General features: G+C 52.0%; 8 protein-coding genes across 8 annotated transcripts; 5 read left to right on the top strand and 3 right to left on the bottom strand.

Moving 5' to 3' along the window:
- Positions 1 to 1,724: 1,724 nt before the first annotated feature.
- SETTUDRAFT_36675 (uncharacterized protein) lies at positions 1,725 to 3,620 on the bottom strand (the record flags this gene model as incomplete). The annotated part of the gene is made up of 5 exons (XM_008023674.1): positions 1,725 to 2,312; positions 2,356 to 2,432; positions 2,490 to 2,558; positions 2,632 to 3,210; positions 3,419 to 3,620. The coding sequence occupies 5 exons, from the start codon at positions 3,618 to 3,620 to the stop codon at positions 1,725 to 1,727; spliced, it is 1,515 nt and encodes a 504-aa protein (XP_008021865.1).
- A 476-nt stretch (positions 3,621 to 4,096) lies between these two features.
- Positions 4,097 to 7,556, top strand: SETTUDRAFT_166989 (uncharacterized protein). Its single transcript, XM_008023769.1, has 7 exons — positions 4,097 to 4,322; positions 4,378 to 4,505; positions 4,552 to 4,931; positions 4,978 to 5,474; positions 5,521 to 5,696; positions 5,744 to 6,722; positions 6,767 to 7,556. Exons 1-7 carry the CDS (start codon positions 4,143 to 4,145, stop codon positions 7,151 to 7,153), a joined length of 2,727 nt encoding a protein of 908 aa, XP_008021960.1. The 5' UTR covers positions 4,097 to 4,142; the 3' UTR covers positions 7,154 to 7,556.
- Positions 7,557 to 7,621: 65 nt separating this feature from the next.
- Positions 7,622 to 8,548, top strand: SETTUDRAFT_158652 (uncharacterized protein; the record flags this gene model as incomplete). The annotated part of the gene is made up of 3 exons (XM_008023770.1): positions 7,622 to 7,763; positions 7,824 to 8,354; positions 8,394 to 8,548. 3 exons carry the CDS (start codon positions 7,622 to 7,624, stop codon positions 8,546 to 8,548), a joined length of 828 nt encoding a protein of 275 aa, XP_008021961.1.
- Positions 8,549 to 8,793: 245 nt separating this feature from the next.
- On the bottom strand, positions 8,794 to 9,698 carry SETTUDRAFT_182582 (uncharacterized protein). Its single transcript, XM_008023771.1, has 4 exons — positions 9,665 to 9,698; positions 9,556 to 9,603; positions 9,439 to 9,509; positions 8,794 to 9,385 (listed from the first exon to the last, which is right to left on the bottom strand). The coding sequence occupies exons 1-4, from the start codon at positions 9,678 to 9,680 to the stop codon at positions 8,894 to 8,896; spliced, it is 627 nt and encodes a 208-aa protein (XP_008021962.1). The 5' UTR covers positions 9,681 to 9,698; the 3' UTR covers positions 8,794 to 8,893.
- A 237-nt stretch (positions 9,699 to 9,935) lies between these two features.
- SETTUDRAFT_158654 (uncharacterized protein) lies at positions 9,936 to 10,386 on the top strand (the record flags this gene model as incomplete). The annotated part of the gene is made up of 3 exons (XM_008023772.1): positions 9,936 to 9,983; positions 10,057 to 10,184; positions 10,245 to 10,386. 3 exons carry the CDS (start codon positions 9,936 to 9,938, stop codon positions 10,384 to 10,386), a joined length of 318 nt encoding a protein of 105 aa, XP_008021963.1.
- A 467-nt stretch (positions 10,387 to 10,853) lies between these two features.
- On the top strand, positions 10,854 to 11,654 carry SETTUDRAFT_25296 (glycoside hydrolase family 61 protein; the record flags this gene model as incomplete). Its single annotated transcript, XM_008023617.1, has 1 exon — positions 10,854 to 11,654. One exon carries the CDS (start codon positions 10,854 to 10,856, stop codon positions 11,652 to 11,654), a length of 801 nt encoding a protein of 266 aa, XP_008021808.1.
- A 910-nt stretch (positions 11,655 to 12,564) lies between these two features.
- On the top strand, positions 12,565 to 14,861 carry SETTUDRAFT_158656 (uncharacterized protein; the record flags this gene model as incomplete). The annotated part of the gene is made up of 3 exons (XM_008023773.1): positions 12,565 to 14,021; positions 14,083 to 14,573; positions 14,629 to 14,861. 3 exons carry the CDS (start codon positions 12,565 to 12,567, stop codon positions 14,859 to 14,861), a joined length of 2,181 nt encoding a protein of 726 aa, XP_008021964.1.
- Positions 14,862 to 16,050: 1,189 nt separating this feature from the next.
- On the bottom strand, positions 16,051 to 17,490 carry SETTUDRAFT_25298 (uncharacterized protein; the record flags this gene model as incomplete). The annotated part of the gene is made up of 2 exons (XM_008023618.1): positions 16,051 to 16,989; positions 17,095 to 17,490. 2 exons carry the CDS (start codon positions 17,488 to 17,490, stop codon positions 16,051 to 16,053), a joined length of 1,335 nt encoding a protein of 444 aa, XP_008021809.1.
- Between the last annotated feature and the right edge of the window lie 3,205 nt (positions 17,491 to 20,695).

The following is a 20,695-nucleotide window of genomic DNA, read 5'->3' on the forward strand; positions in this document are numbered from 1 at the left end:
AAACGCTCTAGGTCGGGAAACTTATTCTTGCAGGCTGCTGGCTCGGCGACTGTTGTTAGCGGTGGTGGAGGAGTGTCGACTCTTGGGGATGACTCCGAACGTCCTTCGGCTTGGTTCCTCTCAAGTGCCTCTAGGCGACTAGCCATTGGGCTGAGCAGCTGCATCATCTGCTCCATTACTTGGGCCACGGCGTTCTGATTAGCTTTCGGTGAGCCCTCCTGCCTTGGTGAGCCCTTCCCCCCTACGACTGATGATCGCTTAACGACTGCTTCGATCGTTGGCCCAATCGCTGCTTCCTTCCATCCGTCCTCTCTCAGCATCTGCGTGATCTCACGCAGGATCTCTTCGTCCGGGACTCCTGCCTGGCTCTTAGTGGTGGCGTAAGCCGCTAGTTCTTCAACGTTCAAGTTAGGAGCGTTGGCCTCCATTGTCTAATTCGTCTTTAGACGTCTCTTGTCTTTGCCTGCCGGTGTGCAGGACTTCCAATCGTCCTTCGATCCGCTCGCGCAGTCCTTGACTGCGGCCTACTCCTCGTTAGTGAGGACTAGTAGGGCTTACCTTTGGCCGTACTTCTCTTCTAGCCGGTTCTAAACAGCGTTTAGCTGCTGTCGTGTCGCGTCCCTAGGAAGACTCGCGTCTTGCCGTCTCGCTCGTGGGATCTCGTCTCTGATTGAGAGTAATCGCACGGCCTGCACCCCGTCCGATAGAGGATCGACAGGACTTCTCACTACAACGTCCGCTTCTAGCTAACTGTACGCTAGGCCCGAGTGGCCTTTAGGTAGTTTATCACGCGACGTTGCGCCTACGGCTCGGCTTTCCAAGACACGGTAGGACTTCCTAGACAGGTCCCGGGCGACTAAATCGCCTACTGTCTCTCACGGCTAAACTTCCTGCGAAGCTCTGCCCTAGGTGTACTGTCTTGCGACGGTCTACCTTCTCGCTGCACTGAAGGCCTTTCGTACCTATTGCAGCACTAACTCCGTGTTACTAGCTCGCACTAACAACACGCTCTAAAACTTAGTTAGAAGACAGTCTGCCTAAGGCTTATGTCTAATTGGGATCGAATACAAAATGTAAGGGGCTGCGCTCTAGGGAGTAATTGCAAGGTATACAAGAGGTTGTATTCGATAGAGAGCTATAGAGTCTACTTGCGTGGTGTTTATTTACTTGTCAGAGAAAGGTTGCACCGAGTGTCTGAGCGCGTCGTCTGGGCGCCGCTCAGGCCTCGCACAGATGCCGGGTTGCAGAGTAAGACCTGGCGTCTGCTGCTTGACCGAGATTCCATCGAGGAGCTATCCAAAGGGCGTTCAGCCCGTTACAGATATATTAAGTAGACAGGTTTTCCATCTATCTATGAGTGGCTCTGTGAAAGTTATAATCCTCAATGTCATTCTCACCGTACCTTGTATCTATTAGAGCAGTTCTGATGATATACATTTTGTTGAATTGTTCATGTCATGGGCGAGGCTCGAGTGACTTTCAGCGGCCACAAGCGCATCTCGGTACAGCACGGCTGTTCCCGCATTTTGTCTGGGCGGATTTCCCGCTTTGGGAAACGGCTAGCTACTCTCTCTCTAAACGCTTCTTCATTCGTCAATGTCACAGGAACAGCTGATAATGCAATTAGTTTGCAGAGCCTTTCCTAAGCGAGCTTCTAGCAAAGGGTATGGATATAAAAAAAGTAATTATATGAACACGTGCTTATTTAGCGTAAGACTCCATAATTAACCGGTCAAGTCCTCGTGCTCATTGAGTTTTATGCCCCTCTCCACCAGCCCCTCGATCCACGAGTTAAACTCCTGGCGCATCTCTATTGGAATGACATGGCCCTGGCCCTTGATAAAGCGCTTCTCGATTTCGCCCTGCTGCCACACGTCGTCCTCTTGCTCAATACCCAGCCAGTTCTCCTTGCCCGTCACACCCTCACCCTTCTCTAAGCCCCTCCACAATACCACGCCAAGGGGGAATGTCAGCATACGATCGCTGGTGCCGTGTACCACCATAATTCTCTGCTTTCCGACCGCCTTGGCCATGTGGTGCAAGTCCTCGGGGCTTTTGTAATGCCAGTTCGCCGCGATGGCCTGGGCGAGGAAGCCGACCCTGGGAAATAAGTCCGGCTGTTCTCTCTTTCGACATTCCATTGCGCCGAAGCGGTCGCCGTTTGAAGGAAAGGGCTCCACAACGGGCTCCAGAGAGTCGGGTGCATCTAGCCATTGCTGGGTATATAGGTTTCTCTTCACAGCAGCGATTTGTTGGTCAATATCTTTGGGCATGAGAAGATTGGCGCGGTTCCACAGGTTTTCCACAAACCCCTGCATGGGTCAATCACTGTCTATCCCGGAAAAGACGACCTACTGTAGTTCTGAAAATGTGGGCAGCCGTGGACACGAGCGACAAGGTGCAGATGCGGTCGGGAATCAACATGGCCTTGACTAGTTAGCCTCCAAACCTCCAGGCCTTCACAGACGATCGGCCGCACTGATCATTACATGGCATTACATGGCGATATGACGAACAGGCGGGGTCAGCGGGGCGGCGGGTAAGATTGCAGGATGATGCTGGGTATCAGGAGAGCAGCATTTTTTTGATGCACGAAGCGTCTGCGCGTGGGATATTTTTGTATGGACTGACGGATAGGCGTGCATCCGGCGTGTGCCGGCGGAAGGACGGAGCAAATTGTGCAGTGGATGAGGCCAGCAGAATGATTGAGACTCACAAGCTCTTGGGCAATCATGCCTCCCATGCTGATTCCAATAATGTGCAGCTCGCGCTTGGCGGTCCAGCCCACGTGGTCAATGACCTCGATCACGTCCTTGGCCATGTCGGACGTCGAGTACCGGCATGCGGGCTTGTCCGAGTCGCCCACGCCGCGGTTGTCGATGACAAGGGACGAGTAGTCGTCGGCCTTTGTGTGGGCAAAATCCTTGGTCTGGCGCTGCCAGGCGGATTTCATACCTCCCAATCCCACGCGGTGCCTGGGGACTTGTTTGGGGGAGGAGGCACTGGTGGTGGTGCTGGTGATGGTCGGGCTGTGGCTGAGTGGCTGTGTAGCTGTGGCTGGCGGCGGCGGCGGCGGCGGCGGAAGCGGAAGTAGCAGCAGTGGCGGCGTCGTCGTCGTCGTCGTCGTGGTTGTATAGGAGCTGGTCGGCAGCGCCCACTTGGTGGCAGTCGAGTCGAGTCGAGCAGGCAAAGGCAACGGCAAAGGCGGATCTGCACCGGCTTAGGTATGCGGAGGAGAGGGGCGCTGGCGGGCGCTGGCGGGCGAGGGCTGAAGAAGGATGAAACACAGCCGAATGCCATCACCAGGGCCCTGAGGCTGACTGTCGCATCCCATCTTACCCCCCCGGCCCTCGAAATGACGTCCCCCCCGCTAAGGCTAAGGCGAATGCTGCCTCTCCACTCCCCCCCACTCACCCACCCTCTCGCTCACTCTCGCTCACTCTCCTCACTCTCTCACTCCCTCGCTCCCTCGCTCTCGCCCATTTCCCCTCCTCTCCTTCGTCCTCTCCTTCGTCCGCCCGCCGTCCGCCCCAGAGAGCCGCCGAGTTAGCGCCTCGACTGCCGTTCCATCGGTCCACTAGCACCACCACGTCGACCCTTGCATGTAACCGCTCAGTCATCTTACTCGAGTATTGTATTACAGTCGTGCCGTAAATAACACAGCACTTTGCACTGGTGCGTCAGTGCTAATCCGCCCGTAGCCACACCCGCCATGGCCCCGTTGTCCGCCCACCAACTGCGCCAGCACCCAGAGTATCCCCACATCATCTGGCCCCTCAAGCCCGCGAGCCATGGCAAGGTGCCCGTGGCCAAGGACCGTGGCGGCCCCTGCAACATCGCCTACGAGGTCCACGGCCATGGCCCTCGACATCTCGTGGTAAGTGGCTCCATTGCATTGGCCCCGGCGTGCGCTGCCTACATACATACTACATACACGACACCTGAGGCATGCGCCAGCAATCACGTCGCTCCTGTCCCCGTTTCGTTTCAGTTGCATCGCCCGTCTCAAATATTTGTCCGACGTCTCAGGTTGCCGAACACGCTGCTAGCTTCGACGGCGACACACGCTCCAAAACTAACACGGCGCAGTACCTAAACCACGCAGCACACCAACCACGCTGCTGCCAGTGAGCACGCCCGCCATGGATCCCTCCCAATCCGGCTTCTACGCCGCTGGCCCGCCCATGATGAACCCTCCCCCGCGCCTCTTCGGCAGCGGCACCTTCGACCCTTCGCAAATGCCCACGGCCAGCATGTTTGCGCACGACGACATGGACGACCACAACGACGGGGGCGACGCTAAGCGGCGGCGCATTGCACGGGTACGCACACATGGCCGTCCAGAGCCTCCTGCTCGGCTGCTAACTAGGGCTGCAGGCATGCGACATGTGCCGCAAGAAGAAGATCAAGTGTGACGGCAAGATGCCCTCGTGCACCCACTGCCAAAACTACAAGACCGAGTGCATCTTCACCCAGGTCGAGAAGAAGCGCCAGCCGCCGAAAGGGTCCGTCTCCCATTGGCCCCGTGCCGCTCCATCTGACTGTGTATAGTGCCAAGTACATCGAAGGCCTCGAGAATCGCCTCGCCCGCATGGAGTCGCTCATGCGTCTCTCAGGCGTTCTCCCTGAAGACGACGACGGTAGCACAGACCTGGCCACGCTCGAGAGGCGGCTCGAGGCGCGTGCGGGACGCTCGGCTACACCCAGGAACAGCACCACAGACAGGCCATCTTCGGCAGCCCCCCAGTCGAGCCTTCACTCAGCAGCAGAAACCACCCCAGCCCAGCCCGCCCTCCCTAGCCCGAGGAGCGGCACCGCATCCCCGGACCCCGACGACGAGCCCGCGGGCCCGAAGGACAAAGACGAAGATGCTCTGGCCGAGATGATGTGCTCGCTAGTCACTAACAACTGCGGTGAGACAAGATATATCGGTATGTTTGCATCGAGACACACAATGGCTGTCAGTTAACACCCCAGGCTCCTCATCCGGCTTCTCCATCTTCTCGCCCAAGGGCATACAATGGGTCAATGAGAAGACGGGCGACAATTCGTTCCGCGATATGATTTCCACAGCTGCCGTCGAGGACAACAAGTGGATACAGTGGCGGCCAGACGTCTTCCAGGACATCTTCAAGCGCCGCGTCTACAAGCAATTGCCTCCCAAGCACGAGGCGCTGTCACTGCTCAAAGACTACTTTGAAAACTTCAATTGCATGTTCCCCCTGTTCCACGAACCCACATTTATGCATCTCGTCGACAAACACTACTCCAAAGATCCCTACGAAGGCTCGGGCTGGTGGGCTAGTTTGAACGTCGCCTTGGCCTTTGCTCATCGATTGCGTGTCATGAGTAATCTTGTGCCTGCAGAGGAGGACGAGAAAGCTTGGCAGTACCTCAAGAACGCCATGAGTGTCATGGTCGAGCTTACCATGCGCAACACCGATCTACTGAGCGTACAAGCCTTGCTTGGAGTGGTAAGTACATGGCTGTACGCCACATCTCACCCGCTAACACGCACAGGGCCTTTTTCTGCTAGGAACACCAAACCCCCAGCCCACCTACTTCTTCATCGCCTCTGCTATGCGACTAGCCCACAGTATTGGTCTTCACAAGAAAGGTGCCAACTTCAGTCTCAACGCCGCAGAAGTCGAGCAGCGGAGGCGTGTCTTTTGGATCGCATATATGCTTGACAAGGAGTGAGAGAACCCCACTTGATTCTGATGAACCATCCTAACCCTAGCAGCATCTGCTTGCGTTCTGGTAGACCTCCAGTACAAGACGATGATGACATGAACGTCGAGCTACCTAGCGAGACGCCATCCGACAACATTGGCAACATTCCCCTCGCCGACGGCAATGGTACCATGAACCTTTTCCGACTCATGTGCACCTTTGCCGTGATCCAGAGCAAGGTGTACAAGGGCCTGTACTCGGTCAAGGCCTCTAAGCAGACTGATGGCGAACTACTCAACACGATTGGTGAATTGGACAAGGAACTCGAGGCTTGGAAAGACGGCATACCCCTCGAGTTTCGCCCAGAACACGACATCAAAGCATCGCACACCCCACTGATTCTCCAGGTCGCCGTGTTGCATCTTGGCTATTACAACTGCCTGACTACCATTCACCGCATGAGCGTCCATCACGGATACTGGACGAGCCGTCTGTCAAACTTCGCCATCCAGGGCCTGAATGCACGACCACTGAATCCCAGAGTCTTCATGTCGGCTCAACTTTGCGTGCAGGCTGCTCGTGCTTCGATCCACTTGCTCAAGTACATACCAAAGGGCGACCTGTCTTGCGTGTGGCTCGTCATTTACTTCCCCGTCACAGCACTCGTCACGCTTTTTGCAAATATCCTGCAAAATCCACAAGACACGCGATCACGATCCGACCTCAAGCTAATGAAGTTGGTGGTCAACTTCCTGAACATGCTCAACGACGACCAAGGAAGTGGCAGTGTGAAGCGAATGTGCACCGTTTGTGCCGAGTTTGAGCGCATTGCATCCATGGTATTAGAAAAAGCAGATCGTGAGCACGCATCGCGGCGAAAGAGAAAGCAAGGTGACAGCGAGCAAGACGCGCAGATTGAAGCCACTGCAGCCGAGCTGCTTTCCACTGGCCGCAATGCTCACTCGTCCCCACAGCAGGTCACTACACCACAAAACAATCCTGCGTCTGAAGGCATGGTTTTCAATCCAGACTTTCACGGCTTCAACGAGGTAGGTTCATGACCCTGTCGACTGTGCAGCGCTAACGTTCCCAGCCATTTCCTTTTTCGCCAAACTTTACACACGCCTCATTACAACCCAACGTCCAAATGAGCCAGTACGGCTCTCCTGGCATTACTGCACAAATGCTGCAACAGCAGCAAAGTCTGCCCATCACGACTAGCGCTGATGTGAACGGCATCAGCTCCAACATCAATGCCATGGCTACTATGGGCCAGTTTGACCAGACCTTCAACAGTGTGCCGCAAGATCTCTGGAAAATGCCCATGACGCTTGAATGGGATTGGGCGGATATGACGGGCGGCTTCTCCGGGTACGAGGACGGCATCAGTATGAACGGCGTGCTTCCCGACTTTGCCAACACGACTGGGCATGGCACGAGCGAATTCAACCAAGGTGCCATGAATGGCGGACGCCACTGATGGGCGGTTTCGGATTTGATTGCAACAAGGTTGCTTTTTTTTCGCCAACAATTGCACAGCATAGTTGATTACGTGGCTAGGTTAGACACGGGCGCGTCATGACAGCGAGGCGCATCTCGACGCTGGGCTCACGGGTGGTACTGCGTTTTGCTCATAATATTACGGCCTCTGGATGAGATTTGAGGCCAAGTATACATGTCCTGTAATTATATACCCATCTATCGCGTTAGGGCTGCATGATTGTGGCTAATGCGCGTACACTGCTTTGGAGGCCATGGTCTGGGCGCGGGAGTTGGCGCCAGACTAGGAGGCGCCACCGAAGCATAGTTTGAGATCTTCACTGTACGCTTTCGTACCGATGATGCTACCTTTTATGGTAGCCAATGTATAACTGTTCTCTGTTCCTTGCAAGTTATGTTTCCTGGGCCGTGTTTGCAATTTACTGCGGGTGCATGGACACGAGACACAATGGTCAACATTACGGGCTTGCTATCTAGCCTCATTACGGCCAACCATATTCTATCCTACCACAATGTGCTCGATTCCTTTGGCCATGTTAGCGTGCGCAACCCCGAGACCAACACGACGTTTTTCATCGCCCTCCAACTAGGTATACACGTCCCCCCCCTCCCCTTCCTTGTAGCCCTCGCCATTCTCACACATGATGCAGGCCCAGCCATTATATCCGGCCGGGCCGACATTGGCGAATACCACATTTCCGACGGGTCTCCCCTCCCCGGCACCAAAGGCGGCTACAGCGAACGCTTCATCCATAGCGAAATCCTCAAGCGATATCCCGATATTAACGCCGTTGTGCACAGCCACGCGGAAGATGTGCTGCCGTTTACCATCCTGCCCGATGTCGCCGTAGAACCTACCTACCACATGGCGGGATTCTTGGGCAGTGCGGTACCGATTTTCGATATTGAAAGCGCATATCAAGATGGCGATGCGAGGGATCTACTCGTGGATACAGTGAGGCTGGGAAGCAAGTTAGCCGAGAGGTTTGGGAGAAATGAGAGTCGGTGGCAGAGCCCGAAACACAGCACCGTGTTGCAGCGGGGACATGGGTTTGTCACGGTGGCGACGAGCGTGCAGCAGGTAACCGATTGGGCGTATTATGTGGCGAGTAATGCGCGCGTGCAGTGGAAGGCTGTTGTGCTGGCGGGGGCACAGCAGCAATCTCATGGGTGTGGGCATGGTGCTGGGGGTATGGGGGTGAGTGCGAATAAGACGACAGGCGTGCAGTATCTGAGTCAAAGGGAGAGACTGGATACGGCTGAGATGAATCGCTGGATTGTGTTCAAACCTTGGAGGCAGTGGGTTATCGAGGTGGAGAGAAGTGGGCGGTATATTAATGAGTTGGGAACACCGCCTTTGGGAGATGGGCAATGATTTGGTGTTGATTGATTTTAAGCGCTGTTTTCCGGCTACACGCATGGATGGTGTATGTGTAATGAGTAGTTTTCCGAGACGAAGCGTTTTCATTTTTTTTTTTTTAAATTCCTTATCCGGTGAGACGCTATTGGTGTCCTGCCATGTTAGTATCAACGTAACAAGACCAAACCATGGCGATTCTGGAGATTGGATGAGAAAACCTTTGATATGGTATCGAGATTTTGGCCATGAAAAACTACCCCATAATGTGACGCCAGACTCCGGGAACAGTCTCAACCTGCCAGGCCCAGCAGATTTCAGTCGCCAACCAGCAGGTGTCGCCGTCTTTTGTTGAATGACTGGCTACTCATCCATGTCCATGGCCTCAACACCGCGACCGCCAAGCTTCATCTTCATCTTCCTCTTGCTCTTCGTCTTGGGCAGCATCTCTTCCTCGGCATCGCTAAGCTCGCTCTCTTGGGCCTCCAGCTCCTTTCTCCGGGCAGCCACCTTGTCCTTGACCGTCTGAACATGGGGCTCCATCTGTTGCTGCTCCAGCTCCTCCTTGGAGAACCTCTCGCTCGGGGGCAGCAGGTGCTGGTTTTCCATGACCAGCTTGCGGTCCTCTTCACGCTGTCGCTGCTTGTTGCCGCGCATGCGGGCCTTGTAAAAGGCACGCTCCCTTCGTGCCCGGATCTCGGATATGCGGCCCATGGCCTTGAGCGTTGTCTGGACCAGGTCGCGGTTGTAGCGCACAGGCACATTGCGGCGCTGGGCAAAGGTGAGGGTGGAGTCGACCGTCATCTCCTTGCCATGTGCGCGGCGGAAGCTCTTGGTCCATGCCAGCTTGCGCGGCTGCATGGCGGTTAGCACGGGCGGCGTGTGTGTGGCATGTGCGGGATGCATACGTTGCGCTTCATCTTGAAGTTCTTGTGGCACTTGCTCTTGCAGAAGCGGAAGCTCTTGGCGTCATTTCGCACTGCGGGCGGTTAGCACATGGCGGTGGTGTGGTGAAGGGCGCATACCAAAGGTGATGCCCTTGGACGGGTACACGGGACTCGAGCAAAAGTAGCCTGGGCAGGTCGGGTCAGCATGCGCAACACGGTGGGCGGCGCCTCTGGGAGGGATGCATACACGTTTCGATTCTCATGCTGGCGGCGGCGGCGGGGGGACGGCGGTTGGGGGTGGAACTGCAAAGGCGAACATGGACATGGAGGAGAGTATTGCTGGCGGGCCAGAAATTTTGGGTGGCGCGTGCACTCAGGGCCAATTGGCGGGCGTCTCGACCGAGGCACCTCCGCAGATTCCTCGCCCGCCTTTTTCCCACATCGCCGCCGAGCATCGACGACATCGACGACGACGACGACGACGACGACTACGCGCACATTGCCCCTACACCAAATCAATGTCGGCGTGGGTATGGATACTGGGCGCGGGTGCCACGGCCTTCTTCGTGCGTCTCCCCTCCCCATGATGCCGTCTCCTTCGCATGCGCACACGCGGGCACCGACTAACGCACCGGACAGGGCCGCGCCGCACTGGTTGCGCTGCGCAGATCAGGCGGCGGCGCGGGTGCATTGGGACGCTCATACTACAAGGGCGGCTTTGAGCCCAAGATGACACGCAGAGAGGCTGCGCTGATATTGGAGATGCCGTATGCCCCTCCCACCTGCTCTCCCCGCCACTCGCCGCCACAGACACTCACAAGCCACAGCGAACGCGGCATCACAAAGGAACTGCTGCGGAAGAAGCACCGCTCGCTGATGCTTCTCAACCACCCCGACCGCGGCGGCAGCCCGTACCTGGCGACCAAGGTCAACGAAGCAAAAGAGCTGCTGGAAAAAGAAATCAAGTAAAGAATCCTGGGCGCAACCAGCGGACCATGGGGATCCACCACCCACCCACTTGTATTATATTGCGGCAGGACTGCCGGCGGGGCATCATGGGCATGGCATTGGACTGGAAATGATTAGCCATGGAACCACTCTACACCTACCCGCACCGCGTCTTCATGTACAAAGCCCGTGCCCGCTCGTTCTGTTCATGTTGAAACATCGTGACTCCATGCTTGGCTTGGCAGGTGACGGCGCCGCAGAGAACATGGCCTGGGAGTTGCCAACGCGGCCAATCACACAGAGGCGCCCAAATGAAGTGCAGCACGGCCAAATCTGGGGTAAAATACAGAAACGATGTCAATATATCCTATACACGAGACGCGTAGCCCTGCTGTGCGTGCCATCGGGGCCCGACGACGTTTATATCCTGCCCGCTGTGCCCCTGGTCTCTGCCTCGCATCCGTCTCACACGTTGCGTGCAAGCCACAATGTTGCCGATTCTGACAGGCGTGGCACTGTCATTCTTGTTCGCTCTCGCATCAGCACATGGGCGCATTGCGCAAATCACAACCTCGACCGGCCACGTCTATAAAGGCTGGGACCCCGAGTCCTCCAAATCCCTGACACCACCCTCTCCGCTCGCTGCATGGTCCGCCGCCAACCTGGGAAACATCTATGTATCGCCCTCGCACTTCAACACGTCCAACATGACATGCCACGACAATGCTATCCCCGGCGCGCTCCACGTCAACACAACTGCCGGCGACACGCTCAAGGTCAAATGGAACGAATGGCCCGTCTCGCACGTGGGGCCTGTAATGACCTATGTCGCCAAGTGCAACGGCAGCTGCGCCGAGGCGAAAAAGGACGACTTGTTGTGGGTCAAGATTGACGAGCTAGCATGGTTGAATAGTACCGGGTGGGACAAGTTGGAACTGGGCGGCACCTGGGCGACCGACGTGCTCATTGCCAACAACTTCACCTGGATTGTCCGGCTTCCCGAGCTGCTTGAGGCAGGCAACTATGTCATGAGACAAGAGATCATCGCATTGCATGTAGCAGAAAAGCTCGATGGAGCGCAGGCATACCCCCAGTGCGTAAACCTGCGTGTGGCGCCAGGGAAGAGCCGGCCGGCAAGGAGCATCGATGGCGGGGTACCAGGCACCAAACTCTATGGGCCCAAGGACGAGGGTATACTAGTCAGTGTCCATGGGCGGATTGATGGGTACAAGACGCCAGGCCCCAGGCTCTGGCGCAACGCAACACCAGCACGGCAGCCGTGTCAATAGAACAAATGCCTGACCGGGGCAGAAGCCATGAAGCCATGAAGCCATGAAGCCATGAAGCCATGAAGCCATGAAGCCATGAAGCACATGACCATGTTTGCGTGTGATGCACCCGACTGCGAGAGATGGCCGTGTGGTGAGTGGCTGACACGTGTACGGTCAGTCGGCCGTTACAACGACCGTCTATGGCGAAGATGGCGGCAAGGCTCGACTAGGTCATTTTGTAACGGCCCACGGTGCCAAATGGGTCAGTAGGCGGAGGCGGTTGGTGATCAGAACCGAAAGCGTCGTAGCGGCCTTGGAACTAGATCATTCGGCCTAGTACTACAACCAACCAGCCCGCCACACTACCCCACAACCAAAACACCCGCCATGGCCATCGTGATCGTGACCCCAGCAGCCCTCACCCACGGCAGGTCCAGCGATCTTCTCCATGCCCTTGCACGCCAAAATGCGGCTCATCAAACGGCCCATGGCCGCACACCGGACCATGCAAGTAGCCACGCGAGTAGGGGCCTCATGACAGCATAGCGTTTTACTGCGTCAAACGACCCCGATCAAGTGGGGTCTTATAAAAACACCCCATGTTGATAGTGACAGTGAATGTTTCTTTTTTCCCGCAACAGTGCTCGTTCTGGTGACTGTGCCCACCCTACGCTAACGGGCCCCCTCACCATCTCGGATGCTGCAAAACAACCACGACTGAAGACGGGACTGGTTCTCATAAACACCCACAACACCAACCACGCCCACTGCCATAATCAACTCAACCTCGTCGTCTACCCAGTAAGTGAGCACTGATCCACCACAGGGCCCTCCCCCCATCCATTCTCCACGCATCTCATCCACTCTTCACGCTCACCTCGCCATGTCCCATGTAAAACGCCCAACTAATAGACTTGTTGTACAAGTCATGGCAGCTCTCACGGTCCTGACTGTCTTGGCCCTGATAGTTGCTATATTGGCTCACCCTCATGGAAATCAGCACTCTCCCCGGTCTGCGCCTGACGCTTCCTTCTCCGACTCGCCATGCGCCGGAGCTGCCACACGGATTCGCCTTGAGGACGGTCCCTACGACAATCACTTCTATTCCGACTGCCATACCGCTGCCCATGTCATTGTGACTAGCCCTCAGTCAGGAAGTGACCTCAATGTAGTCAAGCCCCGTCTGCTGGTAGCGTGGCCCGCCGGAAACAGTGGCGTCATGGCCCGCTTCGCTCCCGAAAATGGCCCAGAAGGGTCCCTCAGTATCTTGCTGGACCAGTCTGGTAGCGGTGAGGCCATACAAGGCATAAGTGATAGCAGTCGCGTCGGGGTTTCTGGAACCCTCACCTTTAACACCGCCGCTCGACTTACTGTGCCGATTCTGGGCAGTATCCGGAGCATTCGCGATTTCGTCGAGGGAGGCAACATCAACCAGGCCTTTCAGAATAGCTTCGGCTTCGGTCTGGGCAGCGACGGAAGCGCATCCATTAATCGCACTTGGTTTGATGCTGTCACAACTACAACGCTGGCCTTTACTCCGCTGAATCGAGCCAAGGCCATTGTGCTCAACCGGGAGGCAGCATGGACACTGACCTTTGGTGCTGGATCCTATCGCTTTGAGGCCTCATTCAACTACCCACAGTTGGAGCAACTGAGTCCTTCAAAGGTTCTCAATCAGACATCCACAGGCTTGGTTTCCCAGGATCCAGACAAAACAACTTCACTGGCGTTTCTCTCCTACTCGAACAAGTTGTTGGCCGGGACATGGCGCTTCTTGACATATTTTGGGCGCGACAGCATGATCTCGTTACTTCTTATGCAGTCCGTACTCAGCCAACAAGCGATTGAAGCCGTCATTGGAGCAGTCCTCGAGCGAGTCCAGCGCTCAACTGGTACTGTGTGCCATGAGGAGGTTATTGGCGACTACGCAACGTGGATCAACAGGCAGAACGGCGTCAACTCGATAGCACCCTCGTGCGACTACAAGATGATTGATACAGACTTCTTCTTGCCCATCTCCATGAAGAGCTATTTTGTTGATACAGACGCGGGCAAGAAACGCTCAGATGCCTTTTTCAAGCAGACCGCGACCTTCCTGGATGAGAACAAGGGTTTGACTTACTCCGAGTTGGCGCAGCTGACGGCTGAGAAGATAATGCGGATTGCCTCGCCGTTCGCAGAGAGCCAGGTCAAATCAAACCTTATCCACCTCAAAGACGGCGAATCTGTTGGCGAATGGCGCGACTCAAACGATGGCCTTGGCGGGGGCCGCATTCCGTACGATGTCAATACAGCTCTTGTGCCTGCCGGTCTGCGGGCCATTGCCAGTCTTAGTAAAGCCGGCTTCTTCCCGGACCATCCAGAGTGGAGTAAAGACGCAGATCGGTAAGACGAGCCGCAGCTCTCTGACATGCGTCATGCATATGCGCTAACAAACTCAACCTAGATACGCTCAGATCTGGGAAGACGAGACACTGCAATTCTTCCAGATTACCGTACCACAAGACCAGGCCAAATCGCTAGTCCAGCAATATGTTACAAGTGCCAGTTTGGGCGTGCCAACCAATGTCGACCACATGACGGGCGACATCACTTACTATGGACTTGCGCTAGACGGCAAACTCAACACCCCAGTTGTTCCTGTCATGAACACAGACGACTGTTTCCGCCACTTTTTGCTCGACACCACTAATCAGACGCAACTGAGCGCTTACATGAGCCAGACGGCTGATCACATTCTCCAGCCCTTCCCCGTGGGCTTGTCCAGCGACGTTGGCCTGTTTGTTGCTAATCCAGCCTACTCTGGCAACAAGGATTTTGCCGGTACCTTTTCAAGAACTGCGTACCATGGAACGGTGGTCTGGAGCTGGCAACTTGCCATGATGGGTGCAGGACTTGCACGCCAGCTTAGTCGCTGCAGTTCGAATGATGTGCCTGGTATGCCAAAAGCTACCTCTACAGATATATACATAATGCTAATACGTCATACTAGATTTCTGCAAAGACAAGACTCTCCACAACAAAGTCCTCTCAGCCTACAACAAGCTCTGGGAAACCATTGACGCGAATAGCGACCAACTAAGCAACGAGCTGTGGAGCTGGAAGTACGACAATGGATTCAAGGTTGAACAACTGGGAGCCCTGACATCAACTGAGAGCAACATCCGTCAGTTGTGGAGCTTGACGTTTCTAGCCATCAAGAAGGAGGATTTCAGCAAGAAGTGAGCCATGCACGTCAAAAAAATCCCAGTGGAACCATATCAGTCTGGGATGTGACCGCTAAGCGGTGCTTCATTATGTAATAGTTAATGACGAATGAAAGCTTCATGACAGGAAGCCTGATGCTGTAGCTTGTGAGCTGGAGTCATTCAATGACACGACGAAGGTATTATCGAAACTCTAGTGCCTCACCGCTAGATTTACCCAGTGAGGCCATGATGAACCAGATTCCAAGTGTACAGATGAGATGAGTTTATAAATGCTTAGTAATGGGATAATGACTGCAGACGATTGTACATATTAGCACGACCTACTTTGATCCATTATTGTCGGCGATTTCAATTCCTCGTGAAAAGTTAAATCCGCCACAGGAGCTTTCCGTCGATTTCTCCGTTTCCTAGGCTTATGTTAAGAGCAGCAATTTGTTAACCACAGTGTACTAAAAAATACTAACAAATCAATTAATCACTGTCCGACCGCTATTGTAGCTCTTTACCCTCGCGAACTCCTCGGTATCGTGACAGTCCAGCCTCGCCATTTTGCTGCTTCGAGCCGCAAATGAGTGCCATATCCATGAGCGAGTTGAATGCGGGATTCACTCTAGCGCTTACACTAGTTATTCAAGTCGATCGACTAAGCTAACGCCATTAAATATAGCCCAAGATGAGCAATTTACCGACTGGTCTCGGCATCTCCTTAATGATCTCGTAGAGAGAAAGATTAGCCACTTAATGGCAAGCAACCCTGGCACCAAGCGTACCGCAAGGAACCTTGCCGTCTTAGAGCACTATAATACTAGCTATACAAATATTTTCAATCAATATATATTGCTGTTCATCTGGCAGTTGCTGATGAGACTTTGCAGGACTCAACAATTCTAAACACTAACGATACATAGTATGAACACATCAAGTCATACTAGATACGTGTATGTCATCTCGATAAAGTGAATATAACATTGCTATGCCTAACAGTGGGATGATATCTAACGCTAGATATTCATACCCGTGAAAGGTCTGTGACCTGAAGACTTGCCGACTCCAGTGCAGCATTAAATTCGAAATAATATGTACCGATATTCGAAGCGATTGCTCAGCCAGCATCAGATATACCGGTAACCATCCAGCATATGGCCTTCCATGTTTCTCCTATAGCTACATTTATGTTAACCTTGCCAACGCTTCTGCGTCTCCTATCATTCTGAAACAGCCTCCTCTATCGTTCGTGGTGGTGTAATCTGTGTAGCTGTCCTCGATATGGTATTCTGCCCGGACACTCGGCCTTTGTTATCCTCTGCCGTGTACAGACCACTCTCTACATCCTTCTGAATATCTGGACCCGTGCCTTGCTGTTGATGGACTTTGTATGCCAAATGACAGGCCCTGATATGCGCAAGGGTTGTGGTGATATTGGTCAGAATCCACCACGAGAAGAGGATGGGTAAAGCTCGGTAGAGTCGGTTGTGCGCACCACCGGTCCATATTGTTGTCAACACCGAGTACGCTTCGTGGCTGGGAAGGATAACACTCCATTTGTAGACGCCAGGTTGCATCTCGAGGGGGCTGGTCACACTTGCAGTATTCAACAGGATCCAGAAGGGAACGACAAACGGCATGAATGCAAGTGGCGCCATGGTTGAGATGCTGTCAAGGACAAGGAGATGTATATGCATGAGCAGCCAGATCGTCATCCACGTCAAGAGGAATTGGGCGCCATTTACTTCCCAGTCTCCTCTGAAGCCCCAATAATATCCTGTTTGGCACAGTGCAGCGCCGAGGGAGAAAATAATACCGGAAAAGCGACGGAGACATATGCTAGACAAGACGGTCATATTGCGGTAAAGATGGTAGGCCGCAAAAATGCCGTTGAGGGAAAGGAGAAAGAAGAACTGCTGAAGAATAGGCATTACCATGGAGACTGTATTGATTAATGTCACTGTTCCGAATGCTGCAGGCTGAATGTTGGTTTGTGTTGACCCGATAGGATTGAGCAAGGCCTGTATGGCAGTCTGATCGGTGTGGTTGACGATACGAGTCGCTTGCATACCGTTGATCTTGTTGTAGGCGAGCCGCGTAGCAGCCACCAACTCATTCATATGACCCAGTACCACCGAGTTTGCAACCGTGGTGTAATACTATTGATCCCAGACGTAATGCAATGCCGCTGACGAATCATAACTGGCCGCTGCTTCACCACCCTGTAGTGCTGCGTACAAGCGTTCAGAGGCTCCTTCAGTTACTGCAATAGAAGCCCAGTAGTCACCACGCCATACGGCTTGCAGCATATCGGATTCTGTCGGATATGCTTCAGAAGAGCCAAAGTCCAGAGTGAAGAAGCCGGGGCCCTTGAGCTGGGTGTACGCCGTCTGCATCGCCTGTCCTATGACGCCCTTGTCGTAATCAACGGCGAGAATGTGCAAAGCTGCATGCCTCTTCGGAGAGAGGTACAGAGAGCCGTAAATATAGGAGAGGCAAGCAAGGAACCAGAGCGATAGTGCTATGCCGCCTACTGCGATTTGAGCGACTGCCTTTGTGCGGACAACCATGCATTCCTGGTCTCTGAAGTGCACTCGATTCTCACTGCTAAGAGTAGGCTTGCTCTTTAATTTGCGAACCCGGTCAACGAAGCCGAACATCCTTTTAGGTACAAATATATCGCAATAAAATACTGGGGTGTTGCGAGACACCAGCCGGATAGAGCGTTGCTGTTTGTTCGACTCGTTGTTTGCTTGGTTGTTGATCAATGCAAAAGACGTGATCAAGAGATGAACTGCCTTGAATTTCCCACAATCCAGTAAGTAGGTATCGCGGCTCTGTCGGTGTTCGCTCTTATTGTACCACCGACATTACTCAGCCAACCACTGTTGGACGATACCTCTCGGCAAAATCGGTACTTAATTAAAGTGCGAGAATTGCCGCGTACTACTGTGTACTAGTGTTTACCTCCTATAGATCTTCTACTTGGCCATTAAAGGATAGCTCTAGTAGTCTATTTTCTAGGAAGGATTCAGTCTAGAATAGTAGGTAGTAAGGAAGTCCTTAATCCTTTATATTTTCTAGTAGCTTATTTTTAGCCACGTGATTAAAGGCCCCTTTTATATCTAGAAATATAGTTATAGTAGTCCTATGCTTCTTTTTCTGCTATTGTATATTATTATAAAATAAGAGAGTAGCGTTAATTGCTGATTTCTTTAATCTCCCGCCTAACTAAGTAGGGTGGAGTAAGTCTATTGTTTCTGCTAGTGCTCCTAATTGTCTTACAAATAGTCTTTCTAGTACTTTCCTTAGGCAGCTTAAGAGTGAGATAACTCTATAGGCCTTTAGGATAGAGTAGTCTAGCTTTCTAGGTTTCTTTAGAATAACTCCTTTAGTTTTTCTCTAGCACTTTAGTTGGTAGCCAAAGTTGAATAGAGCTAAATATATCTTAAAGAGTAATTCTAGCTGTGCCTGATAGACTTTTTGGACTATATCCTGGCTGATTAAATCTGGTCCTGGCGAGGTAGCTTTTACGCTTACGCAGGCGAATTCGAGCTCTTCTTTTGTTAAAGCTGGCCACTCCTATCTACTATCTCCTTTGTAGGTATTTAGTAGTGGGGCTGGAGTAGATGGTGGTGGGGGGAAGAGATCTTCTCTAAAGGCTTGGCATTTTTCTCTAAAGATCTCCTTGCCTTTAATAGCAGGTATCCTTATAGATAGGTTGTCTTTTGTGTAGGCCATAGCTTTAAATATCTCTTTTAGCGTCTCCTTTTGTAGAAAGGTTTCCCAGTAGTTAAGCTTAGCTTTTTTAATAGCTTTTAGATATCTGTATTTTGCAATAAGATACTCTTTTTTCCACTAGTTAATTTGGCTGTTGTCCTCTCTACTAGCTTCTCTTTTTAGGACTCGAAAAGCTCTGTTTTGATCCGACTTTAGGTTATCTAGCTCACTAGTCCACCAAGGTTTCGGCTTTGGTTTCTGGCTAACTAGTGGGGTGGATTCTTTTAGAGCTGTTTGTACTACTGTTGTAATATCTTCTCCTAGTTTCTCTAGTTTCTCTACTAGGGAGTTATCCTGACCTAATAGGATCTTTCTTGATAGATAGCTAGAGGTGTGGGGTAGGTCTAGTAGTTGTGCCTCTAGCTGTTAGTTGTTGACTTCTTCATTAAGTCTATTATTAAAGATGTCCTAGTTGGTCTTTTTAATATTAAATCTCTTTAGCTGGCTAGGTAGCTGGCCTAGGCTTTCAATACTAAAAAGGATTGCGTAGTATTCTAATCTAACTCCTAGTATAGTTTGCTAGTCCTGGATTTTGGCAGCTATATTATTAGTTGCAAAAGTAAGATCTAGTACGCTTTCTTGCCGCATATTTACTCAAAAAAAGGTGCCAGTCCCTAGAGTATTTAGTAGAGAAAGGTTTTGGTTGTCTACCCACTCTACTAGATCCTCTGCTTCTTGGTTTAGGTTTTTATCCTGTAGGCTCCATCTAGGGTGGTAGGTGTTAAAGTCCTCTAGTATAATTGAGGAGGGTTCTAGAGTCTCTTTGAGTAGGCGCCTTTAGATTGTTGTCTTGTTAAGCCCTTTTTTTAGGCTTTTTTCGTTATAAATGTTATATATATAGATCTTAGTTAAAGAGGAGAGTATTATAATAGCTTGTAAGTCGTTGTCGTCGCTAATATATAGGTTAACCTCTACATCTAGGTCTTTTCTAATATAGAAGAGCGTTGTAACGGGCTAGGTAGCCCGCTACAGTACAGATAGCGGTGGCTATCTTATGTATCAACTACGCAACGATATCAGCAGCTCTGATATCTTGTGCCAGCCTTTTTGGCGCGGTGGGCGCGTTGTAGTTGCGTGCGCAGTCTAATAGGACTCGACCCGTTACAAGCGTTCTTAGCCTTAACCCCTTATAAGTAGGGAGTATTTAAGTAAAGTCTTGGTGGGCGATTGATCTAGTATTCTCGTAGGTATGTACCTTTAGTAGGCCTGACGCCCTAAGGCAGCCCTACTTCTCTAATCTTATTTTTAATCTATATAAAACTACTATTTTAGTTAATTATAATAAATAGAAACATCTACTTTTCTTCTTATATAGACAACCTATAGATATTAGTATCTATAACATCTATTAAGAAAAACTTTAAATTACTAGAAAAAGAGACCTAAAAACTCTTTAATCTAGCAGAGTGTAAGGGGCTCGACCCCGGAGGGTAGTCTTAAGCTCGGGAGCACGATCGGACAGGCCAAGGTAACAAGATTGTATTCGATAGAGAGCTAAGCTCTCGGCTACGTAGCTATCTATATACAATGCTGGTTGCTAGGGTAACAATCGGGCCGGGCAGGTGGAGTAAACGAGGTCGTAGACGAGTATGGGAGGCGAAGGGCGTTCAGCCCGTTACACAGAGGAGCTAGCAATTAAATTTAATAGCTTAAAGACTAAACTAGTAAATTAGACTAGATTAAAAAAGAATTAAGATTCTCTTACACTACCTACCTAGGAGACCTTTTAACTAAAAAAGCAAATTAGATGGCTAGGCATGTACTTTGACAAAGCCCTTAAGTTCAAGGATTACTATTTTATTAGAAATTAACAGGCAAACTAAGCCTTTACTTGGCTAAGCAGACTAGCAAATAGCAATAAAGGCCTATCACCTAGAGCCTTTAGACAATTATACCTTGCCTGCATTACTAGCGTAGCAGACTATAGTTGTTAGATCTTCTAGAAACAACAATAACTAGCTCTTAAATAAAGGCAATTACTACAAAATAGAGCGTGTAGGAAGATTCTAGGGACATTTAAGACCTCCCTAACTATACCTAGTGAGGTAGAGGCCTGCCTTTACCTACCTAGAGTAAGGTTAAACA

The sequence above is a fragment of the Exserohilum turcica genome (assembly GCF_000359705.1).
Source record: "Exserohilum turcica Et28A unplaced genomic scaffold SETTUscaffold_11, whole genome shotgun sequence".
Classification (NCBI taxonomy): Eukaryota; Fungi; Ascomycota; class Dothideomycetes; order Pleosporales; family Pleosporaceae; genus Exserohilum; species Exserohilum turcicum.

What these genes read in the sequence shown, in the direction of transcription:
- SETTUDRAFT_166989 (XM_008023769.1), top strand. Translation starts at nt 4,143, where the DNA reads ATGGATCCCTCCCAATCCGGCTTCTACGCCGCTGGCCCGCCCATGATG. An exon ending in CGGTGAGACAAGATATATCG is followed by an intron (nt 4,932 to 4,977) that starts GTATGTTTGCAT and finishes TTAACACCCCAG; the next exon opens with GCTCCTCATCCGGCTTCTCC. An exon ending in GCATATATGCTTGACAAGGA is followed by an intron (nt 5,697 to 5,743) that starts GTGAGAGAACCC and finishes TAACCCTAGCAG; the next exon opens with CATCTGCTTGCGTTCTGGTA.
- SETTUDRAFT_182582 (XM_008023771.1), bottom strand. An exon ending in GTCCAAGGGCATCACCTTTG is followed by an intron (nt 9,510 to 9,555) that starts GTATGCGCCCTT and finishes AACCGCCCGCAG; the next exon opens with TGCGAAATGACGCCAAGAGC. An exon ending in ACTTCAAGATGAAGCGCAAC is followed by an intron (nt 9,386 to 9,438) that starts GTATGCATCCCG and finishes ACCGCCATGCAG; the next exon opens with CCGCGCAAGCTGGCATGGAC.